Here is a 19,169-nt window from a genome sequence, read left to right on the forward strand (position 1 = left end):
CTAATGCTGCTGTTTCTGAATATACTCTGTATTTCAGAACTCATTGTAACATCCTTGATCAAAAAATCACACAGAAATCTAGTTCCTTGTGAACAAATTTCTTTCTACTCAATTAACTCAAAGTGCACAAGACAATAATTCATTTTAATTTCAAAGAAGGAGATACTAGAATTTGTTACAGAAAAAAAAAGTTTACAAGCAGCTTTGCAGCAGAAAGCCTGTGTCCTGAATGGCAAATTGTAGTAAGGTGAGTCATGGGGATAGAAGGGTGATCCAGAACAGTAGCTGCTGATAAAGAAATGTGCTGGCAATTCCAAACAATAAGTTATTGCTTTTGATGTCAGATTTCCTTGAATAAATGGGGAGTTGCTAAGTATTTTGATACTCCAAGCAACTGCTGCTATTACTTTGAATAAAAAGAGAAAACTGCAAGTTTGTGGAATATTGTTTACTGTTAATCAACACATCTTAACCAAAGTCTTCACAATACTCAAAACTACATTTAAGTACACAATAGTCTCAATCACAAAAAACAAGCACAACAATTAAATTACGTAAGGCCTTAAAAGCACAGTGTGTATTGTTGGAATATTACTTTGTTCACAATTAGGCCACATATAATTAAGTTTATTTTTCATAGCTTCATTCTTGTAAAATGCATTCAAGGGAAAGGCAACTTAAGTTTATTTTATAATGAGTTAATAGAAAAATGTCAATATTCTCTTCTTGTCACTCTTCCCACCCCACAGAGGCCCAATTAGTAAAATTTCCATACAATACTCAAAAAAATAAGCTTTTACACTAAACATCCAAAATTAGCCTGATCAGACAACTGCTACGTTGCAAACTCTTTATTACAATGTTGGATAAACTTCAAGGTTCTTTTTAATGACACGTTGTGGCTCTAGAAAATCAGTGTTTAAAACTACATGGTTCAAGAAGTCTTCTAGGTTTTAAGTCTGGTTTCAAAGAGGTATTTTGTGGCCTCAGTAGCAATCATGTGAATGATACCTGCATTACAACAATGATAATTTGTACTCTGGCAAGATTAGGAGTCCTGAGAACATGAGTGGATACATTTTATTATCCTGAAAGCTAATAGACGATACGAGTACAAAATAACTAAATGAAAACTAAGCACAAAAGAAGTAAAAAATATGGGAAAACATATCTATTTTTCCCCTCTCTCTGTAACAGGGCATGAATAATTTCCAGTGACTGTTTATTCTCATTACATACATTAGTATTTGCTCAAATTTCATGGCTATTACATTTTCACAGACCAACAGTTTAGAAGTCAGTTTTTTAATTACACCTGTGCAACAGAGTAAGTCACAGTACACTTTGAGATGTTTAAAAAATATTTATAAACTTGGTTTTGATATGCTAAAGCACTTGGCAACACTTTTACAGCATTTGGTTTTATATAATTAAATTTTCTTACAGTACTCCTTGTGATTTTTTTCTTTACATCTAAGAAGAAAAAACCTCACACAAAGAAATACGAACTGCCAGTCTGACTGCATGATCATGTAATTCCAGTTTATAATGTTGACATTAAAACCTTCATTAATTATGTTGACAAATCATTACCTGTAGATTTAATGAAGGCAACCAAGATGATTTGAAAACACAACATTCAGGTTTTAAGTTATATATTTATCAAAGTGTGAAGTTCTGCAGTGAAATGAAAAAAAACCATGTAAATACACAATGAAAGTTACAAGTTCACCAACTCCTGTGACACAAAATGTTTTAATCTTTCAAGGTACTGTCCATAGAGTTCCACATCATTATGGCCTGCTCCTTCTACCCACAGTGGTTCTACAGGTCTCTGGCAACGCTCAAATAATGCCAGGCCATGTGAAAAGTCAATTACTTCATCTTCAGTTCCATGGATTATTAAGACAGGAGATGTTATTTTAGAAATTTTGTCAATGCTGTAAAGAAAAAGATTATATCTATGAAAACAACAGCATAGTTCCGAAATACAACAAAAAATTTTCTTCAGTTAAGATTTACTTAGTTTTTTAGTCTTATAGAAACATATTGCAAATTACTTTGCTCACAGTTTCCCAGACTAACAATTTGCTGGACAGAACTCCTTGTTAAAACTAGGGATTTACATGTTATATACAGGAAAATTAATTACTTTACAGATATCCACTAAAATGATTAGAGATGCAAAGCGCCTAGAAGGTTTACAAAGTTTTGTAAACTTCTTCAAATCAAATGCTCCTCTTCAACGTTATTCAGTGATTTTTCTCCAATTCTTTTATTATATTTTTGAAAAGAATTTCAGATAATATGCCAGACTACTTGTTTCTCTAGTTGAGAACTTCTGTTATAGAGAAAATGCATGCTGAAAAAAAAATATCCTACAACTTACTTTGGGAATGCATCAAAGCAGTAAGTCTTCTTTGTATCAGGAAAAGCTACTCGCATTCCTGAGGTCAGTGGAGAATGAAGAATTACAGCAGCACTTTCATATCTAGCAGCAAGATCCACAGATGGTACCGTTCCTATACTCTGGCCATATATAATCACATTTTCAGGGCGAATTCCATACCTAGAAAATTAGAAATGTTTAAAAAGTGGCATATAAAGTGAAACAGACGCAACCTACAGAGCAAGGCAAAAAAAGCATTTCTGAAGACGAAAATTTTCACAATGCTATCAACTATGAAACAGGAGCTGGTAGAAGAACAAGCAACTTTGTTTATGACATTCCTGACTAAAACACACAATTATTTATTTACTCTCTATTTGCAGTAATTTTTTTCCCCATGCCTGAATGATATTGGAATAATGATTTAAATTTTTAAATACAGATTTGTGAATGCAGTGTGGCTTGTTAAAGTCTTTACTTTTAACTCCAGAGGACCTACAACAGAAAACTGATTAGAGCCTTAATAGATCTTTGGTTATCATCACATAAAGCATAATCAAGCCTGCAAAAATTCGGTCAGCTTTACTCTTCTGCTATCTGATAAAACCTGCAAGCTGGTACATTGCTTATAAATTTAGAGAGACTTAAAGCTTGCCCATACTGACAATGAGCAGTATGATGATATTGATCATTCCACATAATAGCCAAGAAGCTTGTTCTTATCAAACTAATCCACAAGCAAGACAGCCCAGCAGGGAATACAGAATCGAAATCAAAGCCTTCCTCCTAGAAAGATGCAATTAACAGGGGCAAACAAAAGAAACATCTAGTTAACACTCATACAAGTAATTTTAATATATTTTTCAGCATTAGTGTGAATGCAAAAAGCAATTGCTGCCCAAGTTACACGGGAAAAGCCTCTGAAGAGAACGATAATGTGGCCAAGAACAGTGCCTGCAAAAAAAGTGAGCTGATCCACTGCCCTGTACCCCTAACCAGGGACTCTTAGCACAGATCAGACTGCAGCAGTGTATCTAAACTTGGGAAAGGAAGTACCTTCAATAGGAAGGGATACCACATTGCACTCAAGAAAGCCCCATACACAAAAAACCCCAAAACCAACAACTACCCTTCCCAAAACCCCACAAAATACACCAAAATATCAAACTCCTCCCAATCACCTCTAAAAAAAGTCCAAAGCCCCCAAATTAAACCAAAAAACCCAAACCCAAATCATTGTTCTCGTGCATTATTAAAAACTTGTTCAACTTTTTAAGTAAGAGCAGCCTAGCCTAACGTCACTGTGGAACAGCAGGAGGTAGGTTTGACACTTGCCACTTTAAAAGGAATGAAAATCAAGTATAGGAAAGAGCACCTGTTACCTTGTCTACAATAAAGGCATGCATATTTTCTGTCAACATCATATAACAACACACATAGCCACAAAGAAGTTATCAAATTTCTATATTTTGCATATCTCCAGTACAGTCAGGGGAGCAGAAGTATGGAAGAAATTCACAAGTATCTTATAAACACGGGTAAATAACTGTATGAGTAACCAAACACTAAAATCAGTAAAGTCTAAGAGACTAAAGATCAGGAACATAAGGAAAAAAAGTGTTTCATGTGTATCAAGACATTCAAATTACCAACCAACAAAACAACTCCTTCCAAATCCACAAGTACTTCTTAATATGCCAGAAAAAATATTTTCTAAGTTGCATTTATATATAATAAACAATTAATAAAAAAATATGCATCTAGGGAGATTTCAAGATTGTACATAGTATCAGCAGCAGAACTCATTAGGCATGCCATTAACTTGCTAAATTTGGTATAAAACCCACTATTCACATCTAAAATTATCAATTTAATATTTGTCTGTTTATTTAATTTGAGTTCTGATAAAGTAAAATGTAAAAGGTTTCAAAGTATTAGCACAGAGGCAGATTCTGCCTGACACAGGAATCTTGCTACATCATGACTACTAAATCACTATCAGTGTTTCCTCGAAAGAGTTTTTAGTCATAATCAGATCATGATCAAATTAAGACTTCTAAAATTCTAAGTCTTCATCATCAGCCTGGAACTACTAACAGCCTCTTCACAACAATTCTCAAAGAAAAAGCAATTTTAAGTGTTAACAAGATTTTCTGAAAATTCCAACACACATGAATAAAATAAATTAAAGCTTTGAAACAAAAGACAAATCTAAGATCATCATTATTTCTGCATCTCTTCTGAAACACCCGAGAACATAGGTGCTATCCTTTCACAATTCATCTCTCAATTCACATCACATTTGTCCCTTATGAAAGTACAGGACAGCCTTCCCTCCTTCCAACATAATCTGAACAAAACTTGCATTAATATGTTGCATCACTAGTATGGCATGTAGTTTGCACAGCACATTATGATAAAACAGTATTCAAATAATAAACCTTGCCAATTACCACACTTGGGTTTCCTTAAATGTTGAGTTTTACAAGATACAGGCCATTACACAGGAATTCAAAGCACAACTTAAAAACTCTATTTCAGAACACATATTCTCCTCTTTCTCATTATTCTTTCCCCTATTTTTTGATCAAATTCCTTCAGCCTCAAGATAGATAAATGACGGCTACAACAAACAAGCCAAGAAAAGCATTTACAATATCTGGATTTAAGTAATCCTTACTCCATCACAGTCAAACAGTTTGCATCACAGTGCCCACCAGAAAATACATGCTTTGCAATCAGTAAACTAAAGAAGTCAGTAAGCCAAAGTGGTAGCTCAAAGTACACTTCTGAGTATTATGGCTTGAGTAGGATGGAAACCTAAATAATCAAACCCTCCCTCCCAAATAAAAAACTCCAAGCAGCTTGGAAAACAGATTACATCTGCTCATTCCAGTCTTCCCTTTCCTCTTGAAAAGGTTTAGTGGGCTGATCCTGGCTAGGTGCCAGGCACCCACCAAAGCAGCTCTTTCTCTCATTCCACTTCACAGCTGGACAGGGAGAGAAAACTTAATGACGAGACCATGGGCTGAGGTAAGGACTGGGAGAATGGTTCATCAAATGTCATCTCTAGACATGGAGATATTAATTGAACTTATTACTAACAAAGTCAGAGCAGGATAATGAGATGTAAAACACACCCTAAAAACACCTTTTCCCCACCCTCCCTCCTTCCCAACTCTCCCTCTCCCCCAGCACCACAGGGAATGGGAGTTCATCCCATGTTGTTTCTCTCACTGTTCAGGGTGAGGAGTCCTTCCCAGTTCACCACAGCATCCCCCTCATAGGAAGCCAGTTCTCCACAAACTTCTCTGTTGTCTGATGTCTGGCCCACAGGCAACAGGCCCCCGCAAACTGCTGCAGGGTGGGTCCCTCTTCCATGGGGTCACAACCTCCCTTCACCAATGCGCCCCTGGGTGCGGTCCCTCAGGGACAGGCTGCTCCAGCGTGCGCTCCTCTCTCCACAGGTCTCCCATGGGGTCACAGCCTCCCTTCAGGCATCCCCTGCTCTGCTGTGGGGCTCCTCTGGTGCCTGGAGCACCTCCTGCCCGTCCTTCCCACTGACCCTGGTGTCTGCAGTGCTGTTCCCATCACATGTTCTCCTTTCACTCTTCTCTGCCTGTGATTACAACGGTGCAAGGATTTCTTTTTCCCCTCTTCTTAAATATGCTATCCCAGAGGCACTACCATAACTTCTAATCGGCCCAGCCTTGGCCAGCGGCACCGCCATCTTTGGAGCCAACAGAGCTTGGCTCTGCCGGAAATGGAGGAAGCCTCTGGCAGCTTCTCAGAGAAGGCATCCCCGTAGGCCCCTGCTACCAAAGCTTGGCCATGCAAACCCAATGTAATAGGCTTCTGAAATATTTAGAAAAAACAAAGAGATGAACTGTCCCTCTGTTGCCATTTCTCAAAAGTATCACTTTACAATCTACGACAGAAAAAATATTGAAAAGGTAACTGTTTCTAAGTTTCCTACTCATAAAATTTACTTTTGACAGACTCATAGTCTGTTAAACTCCAAGAAGTTTTGTGTCAAATTATCAGATGACCATACCTGGTCTCCCAAAGGAGGAGTGTCAGATCAAGAGAAAAAGTCGCAGAAACACTGTTCTCTTAATCAGTGCCTTGTAAGTACAGGCCATCCTGAGGAAGGGGAGCATAACATTTACAGAGCCATATGCTTCAACTGGTTCCTCTGGTTACAAGAGGTCAAAGACATGCTGTAAAGACTGTTGCTATCTTTGAAAGCTCATTATGTTGATAATAGGACTAATGTAAACACTGTTGTCGACTCAAGTAATCTTAGATAACCTGTGTCAGCATAGACAGACCTTCAGTGTGGGGGTGAAGGTAATGAAGGGTGTTTTTAGGTTTGGGGATTTTTTTTAAAGCCATAATCACCAAAAAGGACCTTGGAAGAAAACCTTAAAAGTAGCTATGCACAAATGTACCAGCGCACTGGTTTTGCCAAGAAAGCACTATTCTTCATGGACAAGGCATTCTGGGCAGAACCTGGTACAAAACTTGATATTTTCTGCAGTTTATAGGCTAATTGCAACATCATTCTCTTTCCCAGAGCAGCTGAAATTTCAATTCCTTTCAACATCCAATTCATCCTTTATGCTCACACAGTTAAAGGTTACCTGCCTGGAAAGCAGATGGAATCTAAAGAGCGGTTTTGACACAGAACCTGTGTTCATGTAAGCTTCCTGACATCCTCACAGAGTGTCTGAGCATTTACGAATTTCTGCCTCGTCACCACACTGAAGGCACAGGTTAATGTCACTACAAAGCTAAACCATAGCTGAACAGAAAGAACCACTTTCCTATTTGCAGCTTCAGCAATGCATTCCCCCTCATTAGGCTTTAACAGTTAATGAAAGGAACTAAATAAACCCTGTCTGAGAGTAGTGGAGCAATTGCTTTAGTGCTCCTTTGTGCTGCCTGTGTTCAGGGACAGGCAGGAAACAGCATGCTACTGCTGGGTGAGGAAGGAGCAAGCCAATAAGGAGTTGTAACCATGCCAGACTGTTCCAGTGCCTGGAACCAGCGCCCAAGATAACACTAATGAAGCCAGTATTCTTTTCTGTGGCCCTATATATGCTGACCAGATGTAGATGGTCTCTGTAAAAGAGGCAATCCTGAACACTTTTGGCCTGATCTTTTCAGCTTCTGGTAGGAAAAGGACTGCTAAACAATAATGAAATATTCTTTTTTCCCCTTGGTGATGAACTTCATGTGATTTAGCAGAAACTCTTTTCACCATTTCTTTGATATTTCTGTATTTGTAGCAAGACCTTTCCTGCACTTTACTAAACACTTATCTTACTGGTGGTCCACCTTTTCTCTGCCCCTCCATTCTCTTTTTCTCTTCATGGAATCACAGAGCAGTTTAGGTTGGAATGCAGTATAGTCCACACCCTTGCCATAGGGAGGTAATATTAATATTTCACTGAATCAAGTTGCTCAAAGTTCTGTCTGACCCCTAAACACTTTAATTGGATGTACATCACTAACATTGGATATTAACCTTATTTTATATTTTCACTGGATATTTACCATATTATCATGATGCAATAAGAAAACTACAAAATGCATGTCTAGCTGTGACAATGTAGGTAGAGGTTTTTTTTTGTTTCTTTGGGTTTTATCCTTTGTTTTTGGGTTTTAATTTCAGTTACCTTTAAGAAACAAATACTAGCAGAAATTACCATGCTGCAGTGTGAGGCTCTTAAAAATACCTGCCATTTTGTTCCGGATATACATAAGGGAGACAAAGTAACTTATATTTACTTCTGAACTACTGCTCTTAATCTAGAAGGCTTGATTGCTTTACAATAATGAAATAACTATTGATAAGATCAAGCTTAGAAGAGTACATTTTCCATAGTAACCTCTTTAGGCTTACACTAGATGCTCTAGAGAAGCTACAGTTTGCAAAGTTATTGCAACACATACGTTTAGAAACACAGCACTTGGGGCACATGGAACAAGGGGGAACATATTGAGGGAATTTTCAATGTACATTCAGAATCTTTTGTCATCACGGACATAACACATGAAATTACAGCTGCAAGTTGCAGAACATGAAGGGCATGAACCTCATCCACACCTGTAACTCTCAACATTTTAGGCCACATATAAAATTCAGGACCACACAGTGCTTCCTCAAATGATGTATGCATCCCCCTTCTTGCGCATACAATATTTTACAAAGGAAGAAGAAAAAAGGAACTATGTTTTATGAGAGGCAAACCCATTGTCCACATTATATAAACAAACTGAACCTTCTTTGCCTCTCTCACAGTTTGGCCTTTCTAAACTTTAAAATGCTACCAATACATAAAGATTTGTCAAGATTTCTCTTCCACAATAATTGAGCTACTTTTCCCTATCAATTTAAAGATACCCTCAATTTCCCTCCAAATGTATAAAACTAGAGTACCTCAACTTCTAGCTGAACTCCCCCCCTTCTACTTCTGAATGAAAAAAACAAAAAAAAGTAGTTTACGAATTGTGAAATGAACAATTTTGGTCAACATCTGAAGAGACAGTATTATTCCTATACCTGGCTGTTCAATTTATGGACATTCTGTTCACTTTGACACATTGTCTAATGGTGAGATTTACCCTTTAATTTTTCAATTATTATGCAATCCATGATAAGCAACAATGAAAGGGCTGTTTCGCTTCTTACAGGTAAATCTGGTCATGAGGCAACCTGGCACATCTTCAGAGGTTTCTGAATGAGTGCCACTTGCCCTGCATTTGCCTGGGGCTGGTTAAACCTTTCCACCCTTGCTAGGGTGTCATCAAAGGCCTTCAGAGACCAGAACAGCAGAAAATAGGCGTATCCCAAAGTGACTCTAAGCATTTCAACACTTGGTAGTTATGACAGCTGGAAAAAGAATCTCCTTACTTGCAGCTTTTATACAGTCCCATGCACATGAATATGCAGCAATGTACAACTTTTCCAAAATTGATGAAGGCAGTGAATCACACCACCTTCTCTCATGGCCATCATCCATATAGGTAATGACTGCCTCCTATTAACATCTTCAAAGGAGGTAAAGAATAGGGACACAACTCAGCATCTACATCTGCTGTTTACCTGTTCTGATAGACTGCCAAACTAGTTTTATGTATTCACTTCCACAAATATTAATATTCACAGCAAAATCTCATCATCACCCTCAGCATGAGTTCCAGACTATTTCACCCCAGGTGTTCAGTCCCCACTGGACAGCCGTGCTGATTTACAGGTGAGTGTGTGGATTGCCTTCCCAAGACACAAGATTTGTATCTTAAGTTTTCTCACTAGTATCTTAAATAAAGACTAGCAAGTCTTTACCACAAGTGGTTTTGTTCACTGAAAAATTAAAATTTCTATTACCCCAGAAACACCTTTCAGTATTGGGTTCTATGATTTCATTTTTCAGAACAGGGAGTGCAGGGAGCTATGGCTGTGATCAATCTCTGAAGGTAACTTCTCCATTCTTTTCTTCATCACATCACAAACTGGGAGACAGAGTTTAAAACTTTCTGATCCTTTCTTATCTCATTTCATCAACAAGAATTTCCAAGGAGTCACAGCTATACTCACATTTCTCCTGCAAATAAACCATTGAATTACTTTGTTTTTGCAGAATTAGTTATAAACGTTAAAGACTGTACCAACGTGAAACTGACAGAAGAAGCTACGCTATGAAAGTAGCTTCAGGTATACATTGAGTATTTTAACACAGCTGAGCACTGTCTCAGGGCTCAAGAGAACACCATAGCTGGATAACCAAACTGTGAGCTAGTATATCCAGAGTCAAGTGCTGAACTTCCCCATGATACATCCAGCATTCAGATACAAGGATGAGACCACGTCAGCCAATTGGAAAGCTGTTTTAAGTACTACAGGTGTAACTGGTAATACCAACCTCTTTTTCAGCAGTAGACTAAATTCAGTTCATGTGTGTGAAATTCACAAGTTGAACAAACCAACTGAAACTTCATACACTCTACAGAATTACCTAATTGCTACAGGAGGTGAAACAATAATAAAAAAAAGGCAGACAAAACAAAGGGACCAAGGTGAGGTTATTCTTAAACATAAGAATATCTTATAAAAGATATATTTAGAGGTCTCCCCAACAACGTCTGCTGACGAATGAGCACACTTACACAAGACATTACAATCACAGAATAGTTTGGGTAAGGGACCTTTAAACACCCTTTAATTCCACCTTCCCTGCCATGGGCAGGGATGCTTTCCACTCGATCAATCTGCTGAAAGTTCCATTCAACCCCAACTTGAACACTTCCTGGAATGGGGAAGTTGACCACAATTTCTCCGGACAACTGGTTCTTCCTGTGGCAACTTCTCTGGCAATTTGTTCCTGTGCTTTATCACCCTCACAGAAAAGAATTTATTATTTATGTCTTATATCTAATCTCAATCTACTGTCTTTCACTTTAAAGCCATTACCCTGTGTCCTATCAATTATGAACAATCTTATTTGTTTAGAGAACATACACTTCATTGCTTAAGAATAGTGGTGAGAATTCAAAGTGTAATCACATTTCTTTGCAGATTTTATATTCAGACATTCATTACGAGGAAGAAGAAACAATAATTACAACTTAGTTTATAAAACAGAGCCTGTAAACTGACATAAAGTATTATGTTTCACCATCTAGTTCTCTTCCATTTTCTGTCACATTTAAATCTGAAGACTGTCTTCCAAATTGCTCACAAACCACATTATATTTTTGGTAAATGTTATAGCTAATCACCTACCAGCTACAAACCATGGTTAACAGTGCACCTGTTGCAGCTTTTGGCTTATGGAACAGCCATATCTCAACTTTCCATTGTAATAAAAATAAACACCAAAAGGTAATCCAACAACCTAGTATGCATGTTTTTGAATAGACGAAGCTGAAAACCTGTCTCCTGCAGTTGAATGAGGTTTATGATAATAAGCTTTTTCCCTATTTAATACATGGATAACATATGCTTCTTTGAAATCATACTGTAGTTGTAATGTAAAATGAGTGCAAGACTAAATGTGTATTTAAAGCACTGAAGAAGGGTAATCTGCTCATAAATACTACATTGATGAAGTTCTAAACTTACTGTGACAATAACCAGGATCCAGGATTTAAAGCCCACATGCCCTTACACTAAGTCAAATCCCTGATACTATAATTATTAAACAGGATGCTCAAGTTGCAATGACTGAGCTGCAACAACACATTTCAGGTTTTTATACCTTTTTGATATGAAATATACAGTGTAGGATTTTCTGGTGGGCAGTTATTCTTATGATAGAATACTATTTTAAAAGTAGTATTTATTGTCTGGGTATTTGTAACCATGAGAAGACTATTGAGCTAAATGGAAAAAATTATAGTGAAAATTGCTCTCAAATTAGAGAAGCTGCACATATTTGGTGCAGGATTCCGTAGGATTCTCACTTATATCAGTGAATACACTCACAGTCTTTCATTTTGCTATTTTATGTCCCACAAAACCAGAGGCTTAGAACACAGAAATCACTGAAATAACATCTTTCCATTTGTATTTTTTTTCTTGTCCATTTTTATTCTGCTTGAATTAACATCACTGCTCGAAATCCCTCTTTTTGGGTTCCCCCAATAAGGTATTTACACAGATCTGTTACAAACTCTCCCACACATTGTTTTGTGAAGCTAGCTTTCTATATAAAGCAAAAAGATGTTTTCTCTCTTTGGAAATGCTGTAGCTGCTAGTCAGAATGCTGAAACAAAGGTGATATCAACACCACACAGAAATAAGAGTCTCACCAAGTTCTCTCTCAGCTTTTACTCTGCCCCTCCCTACAGAAAAAGTAGGTGATGGAAATTATCTAAAGAAACAACCTGCATTTTCTCACAATAGTGGGTTAATCACTGGGGTATCAATTATTATAGGCTTTTCCCAATTTTTTAAATTTTGCAGCTGAGAAGATTCCAAACTATGACAATAAGGAAGATACTCTACTTGTTCAAGACTAGACCACAGCTTATTAAATTTAATTCCATTTCAATTTTTCCAGTAGGTAAGTAATATGTACTGATCCTGCGTAATACTGACAATGTCTTCAACATCAGGCACCACCAGTCAGCTTGGATATGAATCAACTAATTCTAAATCACAGCACTGCAGTTTCAACTACCAGTGCATGTGAAATAAAACCATTTGACAAGAATGCTGTAAAAGAAAAACAGCAACTAATGTCTTACCTTGTTCTAAGAGCCACCCAAGCAGCATCAATGTCAGCATAGAGATTCTTCTCCGTAGGCTTCCCAGAACTTGCGCCATATCCAGAATAATCATAGGAGAATATGTTGCAATTAATCCGTGAACCCAGTCCTATATAAAAGCTGCTCATCTGACCCAGGTCAACAGCATTTCCATGTGAGAAGAGCAAAGTGTACTTGGCATTAGGTGAGCAACGCACAAACATACAGGCAATCCTGTTGCCTTTACATGTTCTAGTCATGAAGCACTCAATGGCATCTTTTTCCCTGGAAGAATATTGCCAGTCCGCTCGCTCTGAGAGATGCAAAGTCCAGCGACTGCCACTCTCATCACACATCAGTGTATATGTGGGATCAGGAGGTAAGAATGCCAGCTTAGAGGCAATTTTCCCTGGGCATGGTGGACAACAGAACAGGCAGCACAGTTCACTAAAGGAAAGATTATTCATCTTCTAGTCTGAAATGGGAAGAGAGAATAGTATCAGTTTCCAGGTACAATCTGACATTAAAAAAATCCAACTTACAAAAAAAAAAGTGAACACAATATCTCTAGGAAATAATGCATAACTTCTGAACATTTAACACAACAAAGACTTAAATCCACATATGTATATTTCTGTATAATATTCAATTTTATATTATTAGTTATTTCACAATGGGTATATTAGTAAAGGGGAGTGATAACTCTAAAGCACTGCCAGATATCAAAAGTAAAACATCATTACCCAGAAAAGGAACAAGCATTTGTTTTCAACTTTCTTTGGCGGAAATGAAGTTCCTCATCTTAAGACATTAGGAAAAACATTCTTCCCATTGACAAATACATACGTGATAAAAGAACAATTAAAGTATGTTGCAGAGTTGCAGCATACTAAGTTATGTCATATAACATAAGGTTATGCAGATTTCTGCAGCTAAAAGTCACTACAGCATCTCCTAAATACAAAGAAAGTATATTGCAATCACGGGCTATGGGCTCCTGCAAGCACTATCAGAAATATGAAGGGTGCATGAAGGTCAAAACGTAGAAGACAAAACAAGATGATGCTTCTGGATTAGCAAACACTCTAGAGCTTTGGTACACAAAAATGTAGCCATAAACTTATCTTCACTCCTCATACTTGCCGACATAAATATTTTGAAAACCTTCAAAGAAGTTCTTAGCTGTATTGCCCGTAGGAATTGGGATTGTATAAATGACACAACTGGTTTTTTTTTTTTTCCATGCTTCAAGAAACATCTCCCTAACTAAATCCTCTATCACAAATATTTGTTAAACCAGCATAACCTATAGCACCAATTCAAAGCATTAGTTTTAATAGTGGTGAGGGGGAGGAAAAAAAAGATAAACACACCTATACCTAAAGCAAGATAGGTAAAGATACAGTTGCCCTTAAAATAGACCTTGTGTTTCTCTTAATTTATACCAGTGAGAAGGGAGTGGGGGGAAATCTTTTGTTGCGGCAATACTTTTTCTCAGAGATAAGAAGAGCAATGAAATTTGACAAGTACTGTGCTGGAAACTAGCGCACCAAAGATAACCATTTACTCCACTTTCCTTGAGTTAAGGCATCTGACATTTCATCTTAACTTAAACAACTTTTTCATACCAAATCTACCTACATGTCCCAAGTTCATCTCCTGACAGTTCCCTGTGAACATGAACACTTACAGTTTCACATACTGACTTTGACTCAAGCTACAAAACAAGCAGATTTCAGTTGTCTACAGTACCATGCTGCTCCAGAAGTATTTGGGTCATCCAACACTAAAATCTTACTGCTAACTGTGACACCTAACAATATTTAGCTATTTCAAATTTTGTCCTTAAATTTGTACAGAAGCATAGTTTTCATGTATAATTTTTTTTTTTAAAGAAACTTCAAGGACAGTGCTGCAAAAACACTTTAACATGTGTCACAGAACAACTATCTGTATTTTTGGATGCGTGAATGGTCTCTTCCTGGTGGTACAGTATGAAAGCATACTGTAAACCATGTTACATGGAGCATACTTTTAGAGCAGCAAAACCAGGCACAGTGAGACAGACTGACAAACACACAAGCATTCATGGAATATCACAAAAAAAAGAGGCTGCTGCAGCTAAGGTTTTTCACCCAGGTCTCTAGTTTTCTTCAAAACAGAGGGAAACCACAGAGGTTTAGACATGGGGGATCAACACTTCCAATTTAGAGGACATGGCGGGAAGTACTGATCAGCTCCCTTAAGAAGGTAGATAGGATCTTAAAGAAGATCCTGGATAAAGGACCATATTCCTGATAGCTGAAGTAACAATAATATTGTGTTTCAGCACAATTAGTCACTCAAATATGGAATAACTCACCTCTGTCAGATGAGATAATGTGAACATTAAGTTTCAGTTATACCCAAGTCAGGATAAGTGGAAGGAGTCTATGGAGGAAGTCAAACTATTAGCAAAAGGTTTAGATTGCCTTATGCAAAGTAAAAATCCTACTGTTTTGTGGGGTGGTGGTGGTGTCTATTTGTTTCTTCCTCACTTCTTTTGTAATTATGAGCACCAAAGAAGCAACTTCTTTCACTTCTACTTCAGGAGTTCATCTTCACAGTCCAGTCTCAACTTGCTTTTTTTCCAAGTACTTATAACACAATACTCAAAATCACTTCTATTTCTATCAGAAACTATTAAATGGATCTATTCTGAGTGAGTTTTCCCACCTGTACAGAAACGCTGAAGGTGAAGTTAGATATTATATTTTATTCTAAGGGGATGACTATTATTTTTTGGGAAAAATTTAAAAGAATTTGTACCTCCAAAAGTGAGATGCAAATAGTTTGTTTTCCCCAGGAACAGCAGACTGCACTCTTACCAGCATGTAATGAGAATTACAGAATTTCTTATTTCTTCCAAATCCCCCTGTCAGAAAGAATTAGAACAGGAGTTTACATTATTTGAAAGTATAAACAGCCCAGAAACACTACAAATATGATCTCACTCATAAAATATTTGCTATTTACCCAAGTAATTTCAGAAGACTGGAAACTGGCCTGCAGGATTCACACACAGGGCAGTACAGCAGTAAACCACAGTGAATTAGCTGATGTGATGGTAATGTCCCCCAAGATAGTGTAAATGTGTGAAAAATGGGTTGTCACCAGATATGGCAAATGATGCTGAAGACAGCAGATGATTCCTCCCCTGTGAGCCTATTATTCCTCTGCTGTGCTAGACTAATGCAGGCTTTATGTATTGATCTTTTAATCCAATGGAAAATATGCCTACTGAAACAAGAGATTCTGATTCATTCTCCAACTAAATCATGGCTAATAACAACTCTCTTCTTTAAAACAAACACATGCTACTTTCTTCACTCAGAGGACCCAAGACAACCAGCAGGTCATTAACTGAACCAATTTGATACAAAACACCTACTGAACTTCCACAGGAGAATAGCTCCAACTAAATACAATGTTACTATTATACTGGAACTGGTTTGTCTTTCACTGTGATGGATTGTATTCACATGAGAGTGTGAATAAGCTGGATGTGTGCTTTATCTGGATTCTTAGTGAAGCTGAGGCAAAAACAACTCTGACAGATTAATTTAAGCATATGGTTCCACAAGTACAGATGAGTAACTTTAATGGGACTCATTTGACTAAGATATACTGTGAATACCTAAGGTATAGTCTAACACCTTCTGAGCATGTATGATGTAAATCTCAGTGCTCATTACAGCATAATCAGATGCTGAGAGCAACACACCCCAACAACACAACTATCTCACCTTCTACTTGACATTTCAGTAGTAATAAAAATGCTAGTGCTGTTCTGCAAACACAGTTCCTACAGCTGGTAAAATATACTAACAACAAAAAGAATACGATAAAGAAATATACACCCCCTTTAAAATTATACTGCATTTTTAGTAAATAAGTATGAAAATTCTATAGAAGAAACTGCAAAAAACTTTTCTATTGCAGCAATAGAGGCTAAGAAATAAAACAGACCCAAACTATATTACTTATCCCTTCTAGGATAGCTTTTAAAAAGAAAGCAAGAGCATTTTATCAGTTTTCTCTCTTTAACTCTCTTATGAATAAAGATTTAACATATAAAATTGCAAATGTAAAATTGCCCACAGGCAGTGATTTCAATTCATTCTGTGGCAATTAGCCTTTTCATAAAGGCTGACAGAAGTGGGAAAATGTCTATTTAATCTTAAAGAACACCTCAAGTATTTATCTTGTGCTTCCTAGGATAACACAAATGTAATGTTTTAACAAGAGAGTTTATTCCTGTCCTCCTATCTCTCTGTACATAATAACAAGACAGTGGAACCTATTATTCACATCTTTGAATACTTTGCTATGTATTAGTCTCAAAACCTGCCAAACCTTGCAAACACTTATCTAGAAATCTTATATTTACATTAAACAGAAATTATTCTAATTGTTTATTTAAATTAAATTGCCGACTTCATGGGAACTATTCACAAGAACAAAGTCAAACTCATAAGTATAGCTGCTGGTTTGGAACTTTAAGTGCTGTTCAAACCATAACGGGCAAGATATTCAAATTGTTGGGAGCTTTTTTTATTTGTCTGGTTTTTTTGTTTGGTGGTTTGTTTTGGTTTGGTTTTTTTTGGCTTTTTTTTTTTGTATATGTGTGTATTTTGGTTGAGGGTTTGTTGTTTGATTAGGGGTTTTTTTCATCTTTATTGTTCATTATCAACTGCTGAAACAAGAAATTCTAAAGCATTTTTCCTCACACTTCCATCGAGCACAGTGCAATAAGAACTTGAGTTCAAGCTACTACTGAAGTAGTGACATTTATTTCAACACCTGTGTAATATTAGAAATGGAACAGAACGATATGAACATCCTTTAACTAGTCCAACAGTTAAAGCAACAAAATGTTCAGAGAAAAAGAAATCATTAGTGTCTGATTCAGTACCACATAAAAGGATTAAGAGAATATTGAGAAAGAATACACAGTAAATCCAGAAAACAACACAAAGTATATTCAATTATGAAAAAGCTATATTAAGAAATACTGTGAAGTAAGTGTTTAAGATAGTTTTCAAAGGACAAAGTAGGCTACATGAAAACAGAGAAGCCTGATTAAACCAAAACTTTACTTTGGTTAATTTGGTTCTAAACAAATAAACACTCCTTCTAGTCTTACAAATTCTATCTATTTTAACACATATCATTTATTTATCCTCTGCTGGTTACTTTGTGTATATCAAAACCTAAGGCCACAGCTGAAAAAAGAAAGGAAATCCAGGAAACATTAACTAAAAAATCCAGACATTCTTTATCAACCGAAGAACAAACGAAACCTCTAAAGGCTCCAGATAGACAACTGCGGGATTAAGCCGATTACATAATGCCTTGCATGCTCTAAGCAAGCCTCTGCCCCCGGAGCTGCCCTGCTGAAGGCACCCACCGGCGGCTGGCGCTGAAGACTCGCGGTGTCTCGGCCCGGTGTCCCGGGGTCCCGGCTCAGGCCGGCCGGCCACCAGCACCGACCTCCGCCCTCAACGCCGCTCTGCGCCCAGGTACTTCTACTCTGATTTCCGCAGCCATGAACTTTCCTAGTTAATTGCTGACCAAATACTTGAAATTTTTATGCTAATAATACCTGAGAGCAATGCTGAGGCCAGCGTCACTTCCACCCTCTACAGCAGAAGCTGAAAGAATAAATTTAACCAGGCTGGCGGGAACTAAATTAACTCCTCAGGTGTCCGAATCTGAACAAGGCTCCGCCGAAGTCCTCAGCCGTGACTCAAAGGCACTGTTCGGAGCCCGAAAAGCCGGACTTCAACACGCGCGTCACAAGTCAGGGCGCCCGTTTCCAACAACGGAGTCCAGGGCAAGACCACGGAAACGGGAGCACCGGACAGATCCCCACAGCACCCGGGCACCCCGAGGCAGGCGACACCCCCAGAGACCCCCGAGCCCAGCGACACAGGGACGCGGGCAAGAGGCAGGCGGGGTCGGCAGCTCCCCGCCCGGTTCGTGCCGCAAACCGAAGCCGCACCGCCCGCCTCTCCGAGGAAACGCCGGTGGCGGCCGCGGGCCCTTCCGCTCGCCCCAGGGGCCGCCACACGCCTGCGCCAGGCGGCGCGGACGGGCCGCGGGTCCAAGCCGGGCAAGAGACACGGACGGAGCCGCGAGGGGAAAACAACTCGCCCTCACGCCGCGGCAGCAGGTCACCCGCACACCGTCCATCCCCCCAACGCCGGGGGAGGACAGTCCCTACCTGCACCTGGCGCTCCGCTCGGCGGTCCCGCTCTCTCCCGACTGCCCGGTCGGCGGGCCGTGGGGACACCGACTGTGCTGAGTAACGGCGCGGCGGGAGGCGGCCGTCAGCGCCCCGGCCCCGGCCGGAGAACGCGCGGCCCTGGCAGCGCTGAACCCGCCCCGCGCAGCCTCCGGAGCGGCGCCGGCCTCGCCTCGCCCGCAGACTGCACCGGCGCGGGGGCGGTCGGGGCGGGGCCTGGCGGGCCTCAGCGCCAATGGG

General features: G+C 38.8%; 1 protein-coding gene across 3 annotated transcripts; it reads right to left on the bottom strand.

Moving 5' to 3' along the window:
* Positions 1-836: 836 nt before the first annotated feature.
* Positions 837-19,158, bottom strand: ABHD17B (abhydrolase domain containing 17B, depalmitoylase). 3 transcript variants are annotated; one of them, XM_005489638.4, is made up of 6 exons: positions 18,909-19,158; positions 15,452-15,557; positions 15,006-15,073; positions 12,644-13,118; positions 2,390-2,569; positions 837-1,940 (listed from the first exon to the last, which is right to left on the bottom strand). In XM_005489638.4, exons 4-6 carry the CDS (start codon positions 13,108-13,110, stop codon positions 1,721-1,723), a joined length of 867 nt encoding a protein of 288 aa, XP_005489695.1. In that variant the 5' UTR covers positions 13,111-13,118; positions 15,006-15,073; positions 15,452-15,557; positions 18,909-19,158; the 3' UTR covers positions 837-1,720. The 3 variants fall into 3 exon arrangements, with proteins under 3 accessions (XP_005489695.1, XP_005489694.1, XP_014124408.1); XM_005489637.4 differs by lacking the exon at positions 15,006-15,073 and having other exon boundaries at positions 18,909-19,156; XM_014268933.3 differs by lacking the exons at positions 15,006-15,073; positions 15,452-15,557.
* Between the last annotated feature and the right edge of the window lie 11 nt (positions 19,159-19,169).

Source organism: Zonotrichia albicollis, chromosome Z (genome assembly GCF_047830755.1).
Source record: "Zonotrichia albicollis isolate bZonAlb1 chromosome Z, bZonAlb1.hap1, whole genome shotgun sequence".
Lineage (NCBI taxonomy): Eukaryota > Metazoa > Chordata > Aves > Passeriformes > Passerellidae > Zonotrichia > Zonotrichia albicollis.

Excerpts from the sequence above, each read along its gene's own strand:
- ABHD17B (XM_014268933.3), bottom strand. The coding sequence starts at position 13,110 with ATGAATAATCTTTCCTTTAGTGAACTGTGCTGCCTGTTCTGTTGTCCA. Across the intron at positions 2,570-12,643 it reads TGGGTGGCTCTTAGAACAAG|GTATGGAATTCGCCCTGAAA; the intron begins GTAAGACATTAG and ends CTAATTTTCTAG. Across the intron at positions 1,941-2,389 it reads TGCTTTGATGCATTCCCAAA|CATTGACAAAATTTCTAAAA; the intron begins GTAAGTTGTAGG and ends TTTTCTTTACAG.